The sequence below is a fragment of the Solanum tuberosum genome, unplaced genomic scaffold (genome assembly GCF_000226075.1).
Source record: "Solanum tuberosum cultivar DM 1-3 516 R44 unplaced genomic scaffold, SolTub_3.0 scf00180, whole genome shotgun sequence".
In the NCBI taxonomy this organism is placed as follows: domain Eukaryota; kingdom Viridiplantae; phylum Streptophyta; class Magnoliopsida; order Solanales; family Solanaceae; genus Solanum; species Solanum tuberosum.
This window is the reverse complement of record NW_006239107.1, coordinates 483,758-505,069: the sequence shown is the minus strand read 5'-3', so window position 1 is coordinate 505,069 and position 21,312 is coordinate 483,758. Positions and strand designations below refer to the sequence as shown.

Genomic DNA, 21,312 nt, shown 5'->3' with positions numbered 1-21,312 from the left:
TTAATGATTTTACTTTTATTCATATTATCTATTATTATAAAATATTTGTATTATAGTAAATGTCAATTATATGGAGTCCTTTACGAGTATGATTAGGAATACTATTTAGGGGGGTCAACTTTGATTTCCCCTATAAATAGGTAAGAGATCTTATTCATTGTAAAACCATACCTCAAAGACAAATAGTAAGTCTCTCTTCTTTTTAGTTTCTTCATATTAATTTTCAATAGCTACCAACACCATACTCATGCCCACCACCACCCCGAGTTTTACTCATCCCGGAGCCATGAAATCTGTACGTTTGCAGCCACCACTGCCCCCATTATTGCGCCCACGACGACCGGCCGTACTGGATTTTCAGGGGTTAGATTTCCCAGCCGAGAATAATGGAGCCTGGCCATCAAAATTGGATTACCTGATCTATACATCATCATAGAGATTTGTTCATTCATTATAGTAGAATAGAAACCCTAGAAAGAAAGACTAGAGGCTCCTAGCTAAAGGTAGCTTGTCTCGCCCAGGAGGTGAGAAGAGTTGAGAACAAAGTGGCGAACGGGTGTATCCACAGACCTTGTCATTCTTCTCCTTCAATGCCAGTGGATAAGTACACTAGGGCTGGAATGCTCTTTTATCATGTATGTGGATTACTTGGTCGATTACCTGATTGCACTAGTCTCATAGCCATCTCTTTAGCGTCCCGCCATTCCTTCTTGTTAACACAGGAAATCTAACTCATTCTAAGGTAGAGCTCTTAGAGTCCTACTTAAAGTGAAAAGTAGTTCTTTAGTTAAAGCAAGGAGAGTTTCGGATTGCCCGCCGGTTAGCACCGACGACGAAAGTGAGTATTATGTATGTAATGAATCTAGCAATTGCACCGACGACGATGGTGAAGGTTATGATTCAGATCCAGAATATGATAACCAGGTCGATGAAAGCGAGGTAGCTTACTCTGTTCCTTTTTTCTCTGAAATAATTACACACTGTTTGGATAGTTTGTCACGTATTGGTTCAAAACATATCATATTATATCATTAAGTAAGAATTAAAACCAATATTGTATTTAAACCATGAAACAATACTATCCAAACAAGCTTTTTTGATGCATCACCTAGTTATCTTTATATACATATAACATATGCCTTTACCTTTGGCTGTACGGGATATTCAGGTTGTAGATTTCCCAGCCGTACTGGATTCCCTGCCGGTGAAAGAAGAAAGTGATAGCAGCAAGGACGGAGGTGAGGATTATGTATCAAATAAAGATGACAATAGCACCAACGAAGAAGATAAGGTTGATATTAGTAATCTGAGGATAGTCGAGAGTACAGACTATGATTTAGAACTAGAACACGATAAACCTATGTGGGAGAGCCACTTCAGACAGGTCTACGAGAGCAAGGTAGCTGACTCTATTATTTTTTCAGAAATACTTAGATGCATCGCCTAGTTATCATGAATATGTATATACATATACCTTTACCTTTGGCTTGTTGTGCTTTAGCTGCTTTTACATGTTTATTTTTATACAAGTCAACTAGGTGCATTTTAGCTACTTGCCTTTTAGTTAATAGTTCGAGTTCACTACTTCTAATCATATGGTTGATGGCATTGTATAGTCAACAAGTAATCATTAGTTTGTATGACAAATGAAGAACATTCTAAGTCACTTGCCTCAAAATAACTTATTAAATAACAAGTTTTATGCAATATAGTGATGTTTGTTTCATTGTATTTTGATAGGGTTTTGATATTAAAGATTATCCAGGGCCACCCCCGCTGCCTAACTTCTATCCCCTTCCAAGCTACTTACGTATCCGTAAAAAGTATAGGATGTTGAAGGGTTATGCTGAAAGTGCTCTTAAGAGATACCTTGATGATACGGTATGCTCTAGTCACTCTTGCTATCTTTCCTATCCATAAAAAAAGCTTGCTCTAATCACACTTTTCACTGTCTTCCCTTTTCCTTTTTTTTTTTGTTTTGTTCAGAAAGCTAAGAAAGTTCACTTGTATTCATTCTAGGGCACCAACCATGTAATTGAGGGAATTCTGAATGTGAAGAGAGGCGGCTCTCGTGACTACATTTACTATCTTATCTTTTAGCCAAGACGGATAATGAAGAAAGATACTATTTTCAAGCTATGGTGATCCCAGATGAAGAGGATAATTTGGACTTCCTGGTCGTCAGGAAAAAGGTATATTTAGCTACTAGATATTTTAAGATGTTGCTTCTGTGATGATTTGACATGCTTAAATTTCTAAGGTTGTCTTCAAGTATCATAACTGTGTATGTATTATAGATGACCAGTTATAAACATATTTAAATGACGTAGGAACCAATAAGCAGCAATGGAAGGAATAAGTTTTTCTAGAAAGTCTACTACATTCTCTATCAAACTTTATGTGGCAGCATTTGACTTGTGACACCCTTCAAGATAATAATGTGTTTTTATATTGTATAAAAAGTTGAAAAATATTCGGGTTAAAGTAAAACCACATCAAAGTCCAATTTTGATTGATTTATTGATGAATGTTGTTTGAAATGCTTTAGATAATGAAGTTTTGGTGCTGAATTTTTCAAATATATGCAAACTTATTTCTTTTTTTACTAGGTAGAGATCCATCAGTTGCTTTTTGTTGATTGTATATAAATTGCTTTTGTTTTCTGTTTTCAAATAATCCATAAGATGTAGTTTCTTGATTTTAGTGAAACAGGTGAATGTTTTCACTGTAAGCCCACACCTGTGTAGAGTAGATCGCTCAACACCTGCGGCACAAACCCATTTTGAACCTATTGGTCTTTTTCCTTTTCTGGCTCTGATTTTGTGTAACCTCAATTATGAACATTTTGAATTTGAAAAAAGAAAGATATATCTCATTCAAGTTTTCATAGAGTTATTCCCGACACTAATCAACAATGTGTGGAACTCATATTTTACAATGTGCAATTTTCTCACCTATAACAATGAATTCTCCGTGTTGCTTTGTGTCTTTTGATTATGCAGTTTTTCTTGGTTGAATTAAAGATACGTGTCATTCTTCCCTTGGTTTAATTTTGTTCTGAGAAACTGCTATGTTATTTTAAGGGGAAAAGATTGGTACTAATATCTTTTCCTTCACTGAAGCATTTTTTCAGAAAATTATATTCATTCTGATTATGCTTTAGAAAGAAACGTGATGATCATGTATTCTCTTAATGTGCTACGAGTGTTGTGGCTCTCCTGTTATAGATTTAGCTTAATTGCTCATAGAATAGCTAATTTTCAGCTTTCGCAGTTCACTCACCAACTCTTATCTCTTCTGTTATTATACAGGCGGAGAGACGTTGGCGCAGATGCTATTGGATGTAAATCTCACTATGTTATTTTACTGCCTTGTTCATATTTTTGTTGGACATGTTAAAATAGTAATGGATGCTGAGTTTTTCAAATATATTTGAAGTTATTCCTTTTTTACAAGGTAGAGACCCATCAGTTGCTTTTTGTTTGTATATAGATTGCACTGTTTTCTGTTTTGAAATAATCTGCACTATGTAGTTTGTTGATTTTAGTGAAATAGATAAATGTTTTCATGGAGTTGTTCCAGACACAAACCAATAGTTCTGCAGTTGCTTTTTGTTTGTATATAAATTGCCACTGTTTTCTGTTTACAAATAATCTCTATTACGTAGTTTTGCTGATTTTAGTGAAATAGGTGAATATTTTCGTAGAGTCATTTCCGACAGTAATCAACAGTGTGTGGAACTAACATTTTACATTGCGCAATTTTCTCACTTATAGCAATGAATTCTCAGTGTTTTGCTATGCGTTTATTTGAGATGCATGTCATTCTTCCCTTGGGTTAAGTTTGTTCTGAGAAACAGCCAAGTTGTTTTATAAGAGATTAAGGTTAATGAATCATCAAAGCGTTATGTTTTAATGTGCTAGGAGTTGTGGTTACTGGCTTACTGCTGTGAGCTTAATTGCTTAAAGAAGTGCTAAGTTTCAACATTTGCAGTTTACTGCTAACGCCTTGAAGCACATCTAATATACCTTGGATGTGTGTTGTATCATTTTACCTCAAGTCCCTAATACCAAAACTTGACAATGTTAACTTCTTTTGTTTCCTAAAGGGATAAGGGTCTGAAAAATATTTCAACTTTGGTCGAATTTGTTGTTGCGGTACTAAACTTTCATCAGGACCTATTACCTCCCTAAATTATTTAATACTGTATTTTAAACATATATATTTGCCCACGTGGACATAAAAAATAATGCAAAATTATAAGGCATAATACATATATTGGACCCTAAACTTGGCTTCAAAATTTCAACTTTGACCTCCAACTTTCATAGTGCACAAACAGACACTTTAACTATCCAACCTTTTAATAAATAAACATGTGATTTTTGGAGCCAAAGAGCGTGAAATGCAAACGCTTCCACGTGTATTAGTGAGGCACTCAATAGCTGCCAACTAATTAAATACTTTACATGTCCATTTTAGAACGAAAAAAAATAAAATTAATTAAGGGTAGAGTTGTCATTTCAGCTTTTTTTTACTTGTTGTGGGACTCGAAAATTACTCCTAACTCGCGCAAAATACGTGCACATCACACGTTTTGCTAGGTAAGACACGCGTGTTTATTTATTAAAAGGTTGGATAGTTAAAGTGTCTGTTTTGTGCACTATGAAAGTTGGAGGTCAAAATTAAAATTTGAAGCCAAGTTTAAGGTCCAATATATGTATTATGCCAAATTATAAATAGTAATGTGTCCACGTGGGCATATATATACCTTTAAAATACACTATTAAATAGTTCAGGGGGTAAAAAATATGGTATTTAATAGTCTAGGGAGATAATAGGTCCTCATGAACGTTTAGTATCACAACACCAAATTCTACCAAAGTTGAGGTATTTTTCAAGCCGTTATCCCTTTCCTAAATATATCACAACTTCCAAATTTACTTACAACTTCAAAATTTACTCTATAATAGGACAAATCAAATCTATAACTAAACTACTGGATTACTTTTTCAAACCCATGGTAGCCCCACTTCTTTCTGTATGTGTAACTACGGATTATTTTTCCGAACCCATGGTAGCCCCACTTCTTTCCGTATGTGTTCTTTGCCACGTAGAAGTCAACCCCTCTCTCTTTTCCATATCCCACGATTAGCATGACGTGCAACTTTGGTAGAGTCTCTCCTACCTCGATCTCTTTCTCTGTATGACTCATGTATACTTCTGATAAAATACACAAGATACAACATGAGAAAGTGATAAAATACACAAGATACACTACTTTTGGCGAATCCGACACATACTTGTTGACATTTTTAAGAATCCGAGCAATATAGATTCAAACAATCCCATAAAAATATCTAGAATATTTTTCAAACAAAAGATACATGAGATAAATGTAGACACTGTTATCTCATGTATTCAGGTTAGTCAAATAAATACAGAAACAGAAAATAAGATGAAATAGACAGAAACTTAAATCCGAGTCCACAAAAATCACTGTGTTTCCTTAAGAAATTTAATCCCCTCATTGTACCCAAGGTTACAGATTAATTTCTCCCAAGATAAAATGGATTAACATGTTAATGAAGTAACAGTACCTCAAACTTCAATAACTTCAGCGAACAGAAGAACAATAACGAGAGCATACAATGACTCAGTCGATCGACAATTTGTTTATGTAAGAAAATGTATGCAAAGAAGAAAAAAATTTCAGTGTTTGAAAAAACGAAAAAGGACCTCCTTTTATAGCCATTTTCAGCAAGGAATGTGTCTGTTCAGATAATTCTGTTCAGACCCATTTTTTTCAGAACGTTGAGTCATTTTGGGAAAGTAACGATTTTTCTGAAGGATCAGGTCCCTTCAGAAAAAGTAACGACCTTTCGGAAATTTTACCGTTACACGCGAATTCAAATAATTCCGTTCCGTAATTAACTAATATTCGGAATTAATTTATAAGAGAATTGATTTGATTAACAAGATTGATTAAATAAATTTTGTTCAAAAAATTATCAATCAATCACTTGCCAAATCCGAGGCCGAGCGAGCGACAATGACGGTGTGAGGGGCACCTTCTTCTTAGCCCTTTAAGAACTAAAGGAAGTGTTTCATAATATAAGGACAACAATTTTCCTTTCTTCTACCAATATAAGAGAAATAACTTTTCATTTTCCCTCCAAAATTGGTTCCCCCACTTTTCCTTTTTCCCTTCTTATTTCTCATTCACACTTTGCTAAAACCCAACAATCCCCCACATGAATGGGGAATGGCTATTGTTTAAAACATATGCATGAAAAACTTGTGTGTCTCATAAGTAAGGGTTAATTGCATCTGAATAAGTAGGTTTCCCTTTAAACTTTCCGTAGTGAACATATATCGGATATACTCGGTCAATCGGTAGATTTGATATCTTTGAACCGTCCAGCTTTGGTGTATACCTAAACAACATTGGTCATACAATCAACCCTTGAACTGTTTTTGGTTCTCATTGTTTTGTTCGTTTCAGCCATGAATACATCTCGGTTAATAAGTGCTTAGAGAACTGGCCTTACAGGATTCTCCTTGAAGCAACTTACACTTCACACTTACAAAGGTGATTTCTAAATGTGTTATCCCGTAGATACACCATTTGATATACCCTGAATCAAACTTAGAAACTATTAAAAAATCCTTATGACTTTATCCTGGTTACTGAACATTGTCTCATCATGAGAATGGACATAAAATAATTTTTTGACAATGTTGAACCGTCATCTATGACTTTGTTTTATCTCCTTGAACCTAAAATCTTAGGATCTCCAGTCTTCTAGGTAGAGTTACTGCCACGATGACTTGTTCTCGGCCATAGTCCCATTCCCGTCGATGATCTCTCAACTCCCTCTCTAGTTAGGCCTTTTGTAAGCGGATCCGACACATTATCCTTTGACTTTACATAGTCAATTGTTATAATATCACTATAGAGTAGTTGTCAAACAGTGTTATGTCTTCGTCGTATGTGATGAGACTTTCCATTATACCTAACACTTCCAGCCCTTCCTATTGCAGCTTGACTATCACAGTGTATGCATACATGGACCATTGGTTTGGGCCAAAACGGAATATCTTCTAAGAAATTTCGGAGCCATTCAGCTTCTTCACCTGCCTTGTCTAAGGCGATAAATTCAATCACTGGCCGAGGCCGAGCAACGACGACGGCGCAAGGAGACACCTTCTTCTTAGCCCTTTAAGAACTAAAGGAAGTGTTTCCTAATATAAAGACAACAATTTTCCTTTCTTCTACCAATATGGAAGAAATGACTATTCATTTGCAATTTTACAATGACTTTTCATTTTCCCTCCAAAATTGGTTCCCCACTTTTCCTTTTTCCCTTCTTATTTCCCATTCACACTTTGCTAAAACCCAACAGACACTACATCCAGCACTGAACACAAAACTGAAATCTTTTTAGTCATGGCTCATGACAACATTGAGAATTTCTAGTTAACGATAATAACTTCCATAACCCCACCCCAAAAAGAAAGAATTGACACTAACAAAATACTGCACAACAACAGAAATTAAACTATCAATAGCATAGCAATAAAGAACAAGAGAAAAATTCAGAGAGAATGTTGAAGGAAGCAGCAAAGTAGAACACTCATATGATAATAAAGAACAAATATAGACAAGACTAGAAATTGTCAAGCACCGTCGGACTTTCAGGTAGATAAACTGTCCACTCTGTTTCAAGCAAAGATCTAAGTAATAGTTGATAAACCGTCCACAAGTTTTTGGCCAAAAACATTTTTAAACTATACCCCAAACTTAAACTACATCTTTAAAGTATCATTTTTAGCATAAAACAATCTTCAAGTATTTAAAAATGAACATTTTTCATCTTTCTATTAGATATCGTCAAAAACTAAGAGATTTATAAAATATTACTTAAAATTTATTAGGCATTAAAATTAAAAAATTATATTATCTTACATACAAGATTACGTAGTAACAAACATTAATAATGTAAAGGAAAATGAAAATTATTACACCTTATCATTTATCCTTAATAACATAAGCATAAATTAATGACGATAAAAATACATATCAGGATCTGTAACATAAGCAATGGTGTCAGTGAGCCACTCAATAGGAGTAACGTACACAAATATTTAATTGTGAAGAAGAAGAGGTACAAAATTTTCATTGTTTTAAAATGAGAGGAAACCCCTCTATTTGTAGACAATAAAGGGTAGTGTGAACAAATGTTTATTGCGCCTTATCAGAAAGGTTACAACTATTTGGAAAAAGTTGCAACCCTTCGGAAAGGCCACAACCTTTCATAAAAGTCGCAACTCTTCATTAAAGTCGCAACTTTTCATAAAAGACACAATTTTTCATAAAAATCGCAACTTTTCATAAAAGTCACAATTTTTCATAAAAGTCGTAACTTTTCAAGAAAGGGGAAGACTAGTTTTGAAAATAAATAAATTATAAGGGAATTCTAGTTTGTGGTGACGCCACGTAGGCGGGCCTAATGTTTTCTTTTATATATATACTAGTCTTCCCCTTTCATGAAATTATTCTCCTTTAGTACCCGATGTTTAATGAAATAGATCCTCTCAGGATGAAACAATTTTATTCACAATGTATTGATATAAACACAATGGTGTCAATGAGTCATTCAACAGTAACAAAGTACATAAAATATTTAATTATGCACAAGAATAAGAAGAAGTTTAGAATTTTCGTTGTTTTAAAATGAGAGGAATCCCCTCTATTTATAGAGAACAAAGTGTAGTGTGAATAAATATTTATTGTGTCTTATCAGAAAGGTCACAATTTTTTGGAAATGTCTAACTCTTTGGAAATGTCACAACTCTTCGGAAAGATCACAAACTTTCATAAATGTTACAACCTTTCATAAATGTCACAACTTTTCATTAAAGTCACAATTTTTCATAAAAGTCACAACTTTTCATTAAAAGGGAAAGCTAGTTTTAGAAATAAATAAATTAAAAGAAATTCTTGTTTGTGGTGGCGCCACATACGCAGCCCGCGGGACTAAGATTCTCTTATATATATATATATATATATATATTAGTGAGCAAAATACAATTATCAATTTACCGTATCATAAAGTATCAAAATCTCAAAAATATTAAATTAATTTAATATAATATTTTTAGAAACGGAAAACTAAAATTATAAAATAGAAATTTTCAATAGCTACCAATACCATACTCATGCCCACCACCCTCCCGAGTTTTACTCATCGCGGAGCCATGAAATCTGTACGTTCGCAGCAACCACTGCCCCCATTATTGTGCCCGCGACGATCGGCCGTACCAGATTTTCAGGGGTTAGATTTCCCAGCCGAATCGGATTCCCCGCCGGTTAGCAGCGACGACGAAAGTGAGTATTGTGTATCTAATGAATCTAACAATTGCACCGACGACGAAGGTGAGGGTTATGATTCAGATCCAGAATACAATAACCAGGTCGATGAATTAGCTTACTCTGTTCCTCTTTGTTCTGAAGTAATTACACTTTGTTTGGACAGTTGTTACGTATTGGTTCATAATGTATTGTTTCTATGAATAGATTATATCATTAAGTATGAATTGAAACAAACATTGTATTTAAACTAATGAAACAATGCTATACAATAGGTAAAAACGATCCAAACATGTTTTATATGCATCACCTAGTTCTCAATAATCTGTATATACATATGGCTTTACCTTGGCCGTACGGGATATTCAGGGTGTAGATTTCCCAGCCGTACTGAATTCCCTGCCGGTGAAAGAAGAAAGTGATAGCAGCAAGGACGGAAGTGAGGATTATGTATCAAATGAAGATGACAATAGCACCAACAACGAAGATAAGGATGATGTTAGTAATCAGAGGATAGTCCAGAATACGGACTATGATTTAGAACTAGAACACGATAAACCTATGTGGGAGAGCTACTTCAGACAGGTCTACGAGAGCAAGGTAGCTGAATCTATTATTTTTCCGGAAATACTTAGATGCATCACCTAATTCTCATGAATCTGTATGTACATATGCCTTTACCTTTGGCTTGTTGTGCTTTAGCTGCTTTTACATGTCTATTTGTATACAAGTCAACTAGGTGCATTTTAGTTACTTGCCTTTTAGTTAATAGTTCGAGTCCACTACTTCTAATCACATGGTTGATGGCATTGTATAGTCAACAAGTAACCATTAGTTTGTATGACAAATGAAGAACATTCTAAGCCACTTGCCTGAAATAACAAGTTTTATGCAATTTAGTGATGTTTGTCTCATTGTATTTTGATAGGGTTTTGATATTAAAGATTATCCTGGGCCGCCCCCGCTGCCTAACTTCTATCCCCTTCCAAGCTACTTACGTATCCGTAAAAAGTATAAGATGTTGAAGGGTTATGCTGAAAGTGCACTTAAGAAATACCATGATGATACGGTATGCTCTAGTCACTCTTGCTATCTTTCCTATCCATAGAAAAAAGTTTGCTCTAATCACACTTTTCATTCCCTTCGCTCTTCCTTTTTTTGTTTTGTTCAGAAAGCTAAGAAAGTTCACTTGTACTCATTCTAGGGCACCAACCATGTAATTGAGGGAATTCTGAATGTGAAGAGAGGTGGCTCTCGTGACTACATTTACTATCTTATCTTTTTAGCCAAGACGGATGATGAAGAAAGATACTATTTTCAAGCTATGGTGATCCCAGATGAAGAGGATAATTTGGACTTCCTGGTCGTCAGGAAAAGGGTATATATTTAGCTACTAGACATTTTAAGATGTTGCTTCTGTGATGATTTAACATGCTTAAATTTCTAAGGTTGTCTTCAAGTATCATAACTGTGTATGCATTATAGAACACCAAGAGTTTTTAAGTCTAATCCACCTCTATAAGATTAAGGCCAGTTATAAACATATTTACATGACGTAGGAACCAATTAGCAACAATGGAAGGAATAAGTTTTTCTAGAAAGTCTACTACATTCTCTATCAAACTTTATGTGGCAGCATTTGACTTGTGACACCGTTCAAGATAATAATGTGTGTATAAAAAATCTCATTATAGAGGTTGAAAAGTATTCCAGTTAAAGTAAAACCACATCAAAGTCCAATTTTGATTGATTTATTGATGTTAGCTTTCTACTCTATGTTGTTTGAAATGCTTTAGATAATGAAGTTTTGGTGCTGAATTTTTCAAATATATGCAAACTTATTCCTTTTTTTACTAGGTAGAGATCCACCAGTTGCTTTTTGTTGTTTGTATATAAATTGCTCTGTTTTCTGTTTTCAAATAATCCATACGATGTAGTTTGTTGATTTTAGTGAAACAGATGAATGTTTTCATAGAGTTATTCCCGACACTAATCAACAGTGCGTGGAACTCATATTTTACAATGTGCAATTTTCTCACCTATAACAATGAATTCTCGGTGTTGCTTTGTGTCTTTGATTATGCAGTTTTTCTTGGTTGAATTAAAGATACGTGTCATTCTTCCCCTGGTTTAATTTTGTTCTGAGAAACTGCTATGTTATTTTAAGGGAAAAAGATTGGTACTAAGAAAGAAACGTGATGATCATGTATTCTGTTAATGTGCTGCTACGAGTGTTGTGGCTCTCCTGTTATAGCTTTAGCTTAATTGCTCATAGAATGGCTAATTTTCAGCTTTTGCAGTTTACTCACCAACTCTTATTACTTTTGTTATTGTACAGGTGAAGAGATATTGTCGCAGATGCTGTTGGATGTAAATTTCACTATGTTATTTGACTTCCTTGTTCATATTTTTGTTGGGCATGTTAAAATAGTAATGGAGTGTATCTGATGTGAAAAATATGGAAACAATGAGATTTGACCTTAAATTTAAGGAAACAATGTGTTTCTCTCTTTTGCATCAATACTCTATTCAAATGGATGTGTTTAATTTACTCAAGTACTGACACCTTTTTCTTTGTAATAAGAGTACAACTTATAGAAATCCTACCAATATAGGAGCTAATTAGTTAGATAAATGCTAGTCAATAATATTACATATTTTATCAAATTTTAGCTCGTCCAAATAAATTCACATGTATTTTGGGATATATGAAATCAAAAATGTGTAATTTTCTCTAGATACATTATATCTAAATGAATTTGCATGTCCATTAGGAATGATGCAAAAGAGAGAAGCACATCTTATCAGATTTTAACGCGTCCAAATATCACATACAAGTATCTCGAGATATATGGAGTCAAAAATAGGTGTAATTTGCTCTAGATACATTACATTTGAATGAATTTGCACGTATCCGAATACATTAACAAATTTCACTCGCCTCTCTCTCATCTCGCTCGCCACTCTCCTATGGACAAATCTCGCCAAAACATGTATCTAGGTGTATGTGACTTGAAATCTGGTATGAAATTATTGTCATATCATTTCAAGAGCTAATATTAAACATTAATTAGTAGGGATAGTGTAGTAAAACACGACAAGCATTACTAAATTGAAATTTGGTATGAAATTATTCTCCATATCATTTATATGTCAAAAGTGACAAATAAAAATGAAAATTTATTTTAGAATAAAGAGAAAAAGCTCAAATATGCCATCGAACTTTCAGAAAAGGCTCATTTATGTCATCCGTTAAAAGTTTGGCTCATCTATGCCATTACCGTTTAAGAAAAGGCTCATTCATGCCATTATTTTTTAATGGTGGTTTTACAAAACCATTTTTTACACGTGGCCAATTATAATTCGGCCACGTCATTATTTTTTTTATAATAAAAAATCAAAATTCTGAAAAAAAATAATGACGTGGCCGAATTATAATTGGCCACGTGTAAAAAATGGTTTTGTAAAACCACCGTTAAAAAATAATGGCATGAATGAGCCTTTTCTTAAACGGTAATGGCATAGATGAGCCAAATTTTTAACGGATGGCATAAATGAGCCTTTTCTGAAAGTTCGATGGCATATTTGAGCCTTTTCCCTAGAATAAATAACATTCTCCATATCATTTATAAGTGAAAAGTGTCAAATAAAATTGAAAATTTATTTCAAAATAAATAAGAAGTAAAATTGGACGGAGAGTGTATGTTGTAAGTTGTAACTCTCCTTTTTGCACATCAGCGGCTGAGAGAGAAGTCATGGAACGTGTACATTTGCACCCACCGGCACCGCCACTGCCCCCATTGTTGCACCCAATGCGACGGGCCGTACCGGATTATCAGGGGCTAGATTTCCCAGTCGAATCGGATTGCTCGCCGGTTAGCAGCGACGACGAAAGTGAGTATTATGTATCTAATAATGAGTATGACAATTGCACCGACGACGAAGGTGTGGGTTATGATTCAGAACTAGAATCCGATAATTCTATTAGCGAGGTAGATGACTCTATTTCCTTTTCTGAAATACGTAGATGCATCACCTAGCTATCATTAATCTGTATATACGCATACCTGGGTGTGCCGGATTTTCAGAGGGTAGACTTCCCAGACTTACTGGATGCCCCGCTGGTGAACAAAGAAATCGAAAGCATCGAGGACAAAATTGAGGAATGTGTATCTAATGAAGATGACAATAGCACCGACGACGAAGGTGAAAGTTCTGAGGGTGAGCAGGTTATATCCAGAGGATCTGACTATGATTCAGAAGTGGAATGCAATGTACCTTTTTGGGTGACCTACTTCCAACAGGTTGATGAGAGCGAGGTAGCTTACTCTATTCTTTTTTCCCTGAAATACTTAGATGCATCACCTAGTTGCCTTTACCTTTGGTTTTGTTGTGCTTTAGCTGCTACATGACAATTTTTATACAAGTTAACTAGTTGTATCTTAGTTACTTACCTTTTAGTTAATAGTTCAAGTTCACTACTACTAATCACCTGGTTTATGTCAATGCACAATCAACAAGAAAGTATCAGTTTGTACCGCAAATAAAAAACATTCTAAGGCACTCCCCTGAAATAACTAGCTATAAGAACAAGTTTGATGCAATTTAATTAGTGATGGTTGTCTCATTGTATTTGATAGCGTATTGATGTTAAAAAACAATACAAAAAATATCCTGGGCGACGCCTGCTGCCCTCCTATCCCCTACGCCACTACTTACGTGATCGTAAAAAAAGAAGGATGTTGAGGGGTTATGCTGAAGGAGCACTTAAGAAATATAATGATGATAAGGTATGATCTAGTAACTCATGCTGTCTTTCTTATCCACTATTATTTTGTGCTCTAATCACACTTTTCATTTCCTTCCCTTTTCCTTTGTTTGTATTGTTCAGAAAGCTAAGAAAGTTTGCTTGTACTCGTTGTAGGGCACGGACTATGTGTTTGAGAGAGTTCGGAAGGTGAAGGGATATGGCTGTCGTGACCACATGTACTTTCTTATCTTTTTAGCCAAGATGGGTAATGGATATAGGCAGTTTTTTCAAGCTATGGTGGTCAAAGATCAAAAGGATAATGTGGACTTCCCGGTCGTCATGTCAAGGGTAGATGATTAACTTCTAGACATTTTAAGATGTTGCTTCTGATGTTATAACATGTTTAAATTTCTGACAGTAGTCTTCAAGTATCATTACTGCTTATTTGTTATAGTAGAACCAATAGTTTTATGTCTAATTCACATCTATAAGATTAAGACCGTTATAAATATATTAGCATACTTTAGGAATCAACTAACAAGTAGCAACAATGGAAGGCTTAAGTTTTTCTAGGAAGTGTACTACGTCGGTCTCTATCTAACTTTATGTGACAGCATTTGACATGTCACATTGTTCAAGATAATAATTTGTTTTTATATTGTATAAGTAGTATCAAAGAAAATCTCATTGTAGAGGTGGAAAAGCATTCCAAGTCAAGAATAAAACTCATCAAAGAACAATTTTGATTGATTTATTGAGGTTAGCTTTCTACTGGATGATGTTTGAAATGTTTCTGATAATGAAGTTTTGGTGCTGAGTTTTTCAAGTGTATTTGAAGTTATTCCTTTTTTACAAGGTAGAGACCCATCAGTTGCTTTTTGTTTGTATATAGATGGCACTGTTTTCTGTTTTGAAATAATCTGCACTGTGTAGTTTGTTGATTTTAGTGAAATGGGTAAATGTTTTCATGGAGTTGTTCCAGACACAAACCAACAGGTCTGCAGTTGCTTTTTGTTTGTATATATATTGCACTGTTTTCTGTTTACAAATAATCTGTATTATGTAGTTTTGTTGATTTTAGTGAAATAGGTGAATATTTTCGTAGATTCATTTCCGACACTAATCAACAGTGTGTCGAACTAACATTTTACAATGTGCAATTTTCTCACTTATAGCAATGAATTCTCAGTGTTTTGCTATGTGTTTTGAGTAAGCAGTTCATTTTCTGGTTTATTTGAGATACATGTCATTCTTCCCTTGGGTTAAATTTGTTCTGAGAAACTGCCAAATTGTTTTATAAGAGATTAAGGTTAATGAATCATCAAAGTGTTATGTTTTAATGTTTTAGGAGTTGTGGTTACTGCTGTGAGCTTAATTGCTTAAAGAATTGCTAATTTTCAACATTTGCAGTTTACTCACCAGCTCTCATCTCTTTTGTTATAATTATACAGGTGAAGAATTCTTGGGACTTCTGGTGACTTGAAGTCTGCATTTAAATCTCCTTTCCTAGTACTTAGCTTAACCTTGAGTATTACGTTAAATGCTATTGTGAGGATGTTTATCTGGATTACAAGTTTTGTAACGTCATGTTAATAGAACTGTTCATATTTGTTTGACATGTTAATTCTTCTATATATTTTTATTCGGCCAATTGAGAATCGTGTGTGTTTGCAACAAATTTTAAACATATGGAAAATAAATAAACCACACAAATAAAATCTGAAGAAACATGAATATATTGATAAATATGCGGGTACAATTATGTTCCTCCCTTGATTAAACTCAACTAAGACTTATCCATGATTCGAGGGCCGTTAGTGGCGTATTTCTCGAACTAGAATTATTTAGATTTGACCTCTATAAGGACATTCCATCAACTTATGAAATATTTGAGATCTTGATCTTTAAAAATACCCAAGACTTTATGGGATATTTTGAGATGCATTTAAAGGGAATTTTGTACCCTTTATATTGGCGTGAACTAGGGTTTAGGGTTGAGTAGCCTCCAAGAATCCTAATTTGAGTTAAACACAATTTGTAGAGTCCCAACTCGAATTGAACGCATCTTTTAGAGTCATACAAAATTTCAATGTCTACAAATGCCCTCTGCTTCAAGGCTTGTCGGAGTGTAGACTTGATGGAACTCAAAGATGAGGCTTGAAGTACTCATTTTTCCATCTTTGCATCTTCAGATTTTCATATTTGATTTAAGAGAGAAGAGATGAAGGGCAAATTTGGTTCCATTGGGAGTGCCAATTTGTTTGTAACAAATTTTAAAGTGACAGAAAATAAATTACAATCACAAATAAAATATGAAGAAACATAACTTTATTGATAAAGATAGATTGCGGGTACAATTATGTTCCTCCCTTGATTCTACTCTCATAAGATTTATCCATGATTCCAGGGTCGTTAGTAGCGTATTTCTCGAACTATGATGATTTAGGTTTGATCTCTATATGAATATTCCATTAATTTGCGAAATATTCGAGATCTTGATCTTTAAAATACCCAAGAGTTTATGGGATATTTTGAGATGTCTTTTAAGAGAATTTAGTACCATTTATATAGGCATAAACTAGGATTTAAGGTTGAGTAGCCTATAGGAATTCTAATTGAAACTGAACACACCTTCTAGAGTCCCAAATCGAATTGAATGTAGAGTCCCACAAAATTTCAATGTCTACAAATGCGCTCTGCTGCAAGGTTTTCGGAGTGTAGACTCGATGAAACTCAAAGACGAGGCTTGAAGTACTCATTCTTCCACCTCTACAGCTTCAGATTTTTCAAATTTTGATTTATGAGAGAAGAGATGAAGGGCAGATTTGGTCCCACTGGGCGTGCCAATTTGTTTGCAACAAATTTTAAACACATGAAAAATAAATCAACCACACAAATAAAATCTAAAGAAACATAACTTTATTGATAATTATGCGGGTACAATTCTGTTCCTCCCTTGATTCTACTCTTCTAAGATTTATCCATGATTCGAGGGCCAGGATGATTTAGATTTGACTTCTATATGAATATTCCTTTTTCTGGAATATTTGAGATCTTGATCTTTAAAAATACCCAAGAGTTTATGGGATATTTTGAAAATGCATTTAAAGGGAGTTTTGTACCCTTCATATAGGCGTGAACTAGGGTTTAAGGTTAAGTAACCTCCAAGAATCCTAATTTGAGTTGAACACAATTTGTAGAGTCCCAACTCGAATTGAACGCATCTTGTAGAGTCCCACAAAATTTCAATGTCTACAATGTGTTCCAACGAGCTATATAAATCCTCATACTGATGGATATAAAATGTCGAAAACAGATCTTTAAACTTTTGTGCCCCACATAATAGGATATTTGAATGCCTTGGTGACTAGTTCTATTAAATTAAAACCCAAAATTTACTCCTTACATTATGAATAAAATATCAATCTAGTCTAGACCTTATATAATGATTTAAATAGGTGTACGAACTCTGGTAAACTTATAAAAACAAAATGTATTTAACTGTGACATCCAATGTCATTCAAATCAGTGCTAACGTCTTGAAGCACATCTATATACCTTAGATATGTGTGTTGTATCATATAGCTCAAGTCCCTACAAATTTGGACATTATCATAATCAACGTCTCCTCTAACTTTTACGTTCATAAAACATTACACAAGATGCATTAAGACCGAAAAATGTGCTAGCAAAGAAAAAAATTGAACCTTGACAATTGAACACACTTATTTTTGGATCCCTACTTTTGTGACCGAATTCTGTAATTTTGCTATATGTGTCATTCTATTTCGTACCTCACACTCAATATGTTGACATATAATATCTGACATACACAACGTTAACTTTCAAATTTAATTACAACTTCAGAAATTACTCTATAACAGGACAAGTTAAATCTGTAACTCAACTACGAATTATTTTACCAAATCCATAGCAGCCCCACATCTTTTCGTAAGTGTTCTTTGCTAGGTAGAATTTAACTCTCCTCTCTCTTTCCCATATCCCACGATTAGCAGGGCGTGCAATTTTGGTTCAACTTTTGTTTTAATCTCCTCTTCTCTTGCCTCAAACTTTTTCTCTGTAAGGCTCATATATACTTTCTGATAAAATAGACAAACATGATACAATACGAGAAAACACATTTAATAACTTAAATGTGACTTCATTATAACCAAATATTACCTTCTCGGGTGGCTCATTGCCTTTGAAAATGAGGACATCCCTTTTAGTCCCCAAATTTGAAGGGTTCAATTTTTTAGTAATAATAAAATTAATACAAGTCTTTCTTAACAACATATATATATATATATATATATATATATGTTAATCTTGTGGTCCTAAACATATCATGTGGAAATTAAATTTGAAAATTGATAAAAAGGAAAGAAACATTCTTTAATGTTTCGAAACAAACAGACCTTAGAAAAAATAAAGTTCTTTAATTAAAAGAAATAAATACCTTTGCATCTCAGAAATAAAGAAATAAAGAAATAATTAAAAATTAAACCTCCGATTACTAATTAGCTTGAGCCGCCAATGCTCTTGCATCAAACTCTTTCTCCATAAGGCCCATATACACTTTACAATAAAATACACAACATGATACAAGAAAACACATCTAATAAAGTAACGTGACTTAATTATAACTAATTATTACCTTCTCAGAAAAACTTGGGGCGTACAGAATTGTGCAGTGGATGCTGCTCAATGGCTTCTTCTATCTTTTTCATTTGGTCTATCTTTAAGTCATTCTCCCTTTTTCCACGTATCGTTGAAACCTTTTATTTTAATAAAGTAAAAAGAATTTATATACTATAAAAAATGTTAAAACAAATTAAACAATTAAGTTAACCACATCAACCTTTTGATAGATCCAGTGTTGATAGATGCGCCATTTTTGGCTTCTACAATATATTTTTAGTAAGAGTGATAGAAAATAAATCAAATAATATTTAACTATAGTAACTATATTTTGGCTTCTCCTAGATATTTTTAATAGGAGTAACAGAAAATACATCAAATAATATTAACTATACTAACTATATTTGTTGGATCAACACATTTATATGTATTTCTTATTCCTTATATGGATATAACAGAGATAATAATCCTATAATCCTTTACTCTTGATCATCCAACAATATACCGTGCTCTAAATAATCTAATTACAGAACCTTCCGTCAGAATAACTAAGAAATAAAAGATTTCTTAAAAGAAGAAAGAGTAAAAATCAGATAAAAGAGAAAAAATTAAACTTACTAGCGAGATCTAAGAGAGGAAATTTCAGACTCTTGAGTTGTGGATATAATGTCGCAGCTTATGCGTTGTGAGAAAGTTGAATTGGATTTTTAGGAATTTTTAAGGTGAAAGGAGATTTGTGAAAACTTGGTAAGAACGAAATTGCATTTAGAGAAGAAGGAAAAATTTGAGAGCTACATTACAATGTTCATCACACCATCTATATATACTAGTTATTAGGTTCCCGCGCCAGCGCGGGCCCAATGTATATTACTTCCTCCGTCTCATTTTATGTGAGGTAGTTTGATTCGCCACGGAGTTTAAAAAAGAAATGAAGACTTTTAAAATTTGTGGTCCAAAATGAATGATATAAATTTGTATGACTGTAAATTATTTCATTAAGGGTAAAATAAATATTTTATAATCAAATTGTTACTTAATATAGAAATGTGACATTCTTTTGGGACTGACTAAAAAGGAAAGTAAATAACATAAATTGGGAGTAGTTCTTTGTTTCAATTTATGTGACACCGATGAAATTTGGAGAGTTATATAATTTTTTGTATGTGATTTTGTTAAATATATTTTGAAGTTGTTAATTTATTGTGATTTATAGCACTTCTTATATCATTTTCAAATAATATATATTACTCTTCTGTTCCATTTTATGTGACGTAGGTACTTTTACGAAACTCAACTAAATTTCTTATATGATTCTTAAATATTTGTAGTTGTTATTTTACTTTAATTTACGTTACTTTTTATGTTATTTTCAAACAAACTTCTTATGTTTCAATATGGAATTAAAGAGTCAATAAAATTTCTTTTATGATTTTTAATTATGTTTTTTTAATATCTTATATTATTACATTGTGATTTTAAGTACTTTTTATGTAATTTTTAAATCTAGAACAAATTAAAAGAAAAACAAGGAAAAATTTAAATGAAGAAAGTACTAAAATTTTCAAATAATCATATTTCTATATTAAAATGTTAAAAACTTTAAAACTCCACATATATGCAGAAAATCATATACGGAAGACAAAATAATTTTTAAAATATATATTAAAGCTCTTTCTAATAATATCACATATTTATTCTATTTTTCAAATAATATATATTTCTCACTCAATCTCAATTACGCAGTACATATGAAATTTCGAGAGTTAATCAAATTCTTAGTACTATTTTAAACTATATTTTAGTACTATTTATATAATTTTCAAATAATATATGTTACTACTCTATTATATTATGCAATACATGTGAAATTTCAAGAATTAACCAAAATTTTAATATTTTAAATTGATTTTTAGTACTATTTTTGTAGTAAATAGAGGAAGTTGAAGAAGAAGGGCAAATCGGTCAATTGACTGACTAACCCTAAGCTCCTAAACATTCTCACTTCTAAATGGAAGCACGGGCACAATATCCGTTAAATTGTTAATTATTATGATTTATAATATTTTTTACATTATTTTCAAATAATATATGTTATGTATTTTTAAATACTTTAAGTTGTGATTAATAATATTCTTAACGTAATTTCAAATAATATATGTTACTCCATTTGTCCCAATTTATGTGACACATGTGAAATTTTGAGAGTTAATATGTTTTTCAAATATTGTAAGTTGTTAACTATTGTGGTTTATGGTATTCTTAATGTAATTTTTCAAATAATATATGTTATTCCCTTCGTCTTAATTATACAATTCGCGTAAAATTTTGAGAGTTAATCGAATTTGTAATATTTTAAATTTATTTTTTAGTACTATTTAAAAAGGAAAAAATTAAAATATAATGAAAGAGGAGTGTATAAAAGTAGGTGGGCCATATTTGTGATAGGTGGGCCATCTTCAAAAACCAAATATAAAAGTAGGTGGGCCATCTTGGTGCCACGTGTCGAAAGAAGAGTGAATTTTATTCACTCTTCTTATATAGTAAAATA

The 21,312-nt window shown here is 33.1% G+C and overlaps 3 protein-coding genes across 3 annotated transcripts; all 3 read left to right on the top strand.

The window, feature by feature from the left end:
• The first annotated feature begins 286 nt into the window (after positions 1-286).
• LOC107061949 (uncharacterized) lies at positions 287-3,589 on the top strand. The gene is made up of 6 exons (XM_015312000.1): positions 287-363; positions 747-939; positions 1,169-1,399; positions 1,741-1,881; positions 2,020-2,192; positions 3,312-3,589. Exons 1-5 carry the CDS (start codon positions 287-289, stop codon positions 2,098-2,100), a joined length of 723 nt encoding a protein of 240 aa, XP_015167486.1. The 3' UTR covers positions 2,101-2,192; positions 3,312-3,589.
• Positions 3,590-9,710: 6,121 nt separating this feature from the next.
• Positions 9,711-11,821, top strand: LOC107061954 (uncharacterized). The gene is made up of 4 exons (XM_015312009.1): positions 9,711-9,973; positions 10,302-10,442; positions 10,578-10,751; positions 11,712-11,821. The coding sequence occupies exons 1-4, from the start codon at positions 9,935-9,937 to the stop codon at positions 11,745-11,747; spliced, it is 390 nt and encodes a 129-aa protein (XP_015167495.1). The 5' UTR covers positions 9,711-9,934; the 3' UTR covers positions 11,748-11,821.
• A 1,275-nt stretch (positions 11,822-13,096) lies between these two features.
• On the top strand, positions 13,097-14,697 carry LOC102600712 (uncharacterized). Its single transcript, XM_015312026.1, has 4 exons — positions 13,097-13,365; positions 13,462-13,692; positions 14,014-14,163; positions 14,298-14,697. Exons 1-4 carry the CDS (start codon positions 13,129-13,131, stop codon positions 14,481-14,483), a joined length of 804 nt encoding a protein of 267 aa, XP_015167512.1. The 5' UTR covers positions 13,097-13,128; the 3' UTR covers positions 14,484-14,697.
• Positions 14,698-21,312: the final 6,615 nt, after the last annotated feature.

Excerpts from the sequence above, each read along its gene's own strand:
- LOC102600712 (XM_015312026.1), top strand. The coding sequence starts at position 13,129 with ATGGAACGTGTACATTTGCACCCACCGGCACCGCCACTGCCCCCATTG. Across the intron at positions 13,693-14,013 it reads AACAGGTTGATGAGAGCGAG|CGTATTGATGTTAAAAAACA; the intron begins GTAGCTTACTCT and ends TGTATTTGATAG. Across the intron at positions 14,164-14,297 it reads AGAAATATAATGATGATAAG|GGCACGGACTATGTGTTTGA; the intron begins GTATGATCTAGT and ends TACTCGTTGTAG.
- LOC107061949 (XM_015312000.1), top strand. The coding sequence starts at position 287 with ATGAAATCTGTACGTTTGCAGCCACCACTGCCCCCATTATTGCGCCCA. Across the intron at positions 1,400-1,740 it reads GACAGGTCTACGAGAGCAAG|GGTTTTGATATTAAAGATTA; the intron begins GTAGCTGACTCT and ends GTATTTTGATAG. Across the intron at positions 1,882-2,019 it reads AGAGATACCTTGATGATACG|GGCACCAACCATGTAATTGA; the intron begins GTATGCTCTAGT and ends TATTCATTCTAG.
- LOC107061954 (XM_015312009.1), top strand. The coding sequence starts at position 9,935 with ATGTGGGAGAGCTACTTCAGACAGGTCTACGAGAGCAAG. Across the intron at positions 9,974-10,301 it reads GACAGGTCTACGAGAGCAAG|GGTTTTGATATTAAAGATTA; the intron begins GTAGCTGAATCT and ends GTATTTTGATAG. Across the intron at positions 10,443-10,577 it reads AGAAATACCATGATGATACG|GGCACCAACCATGTAATTGA; the intron begins GTATGCTCTAGT and ends TACTCATTCTAG.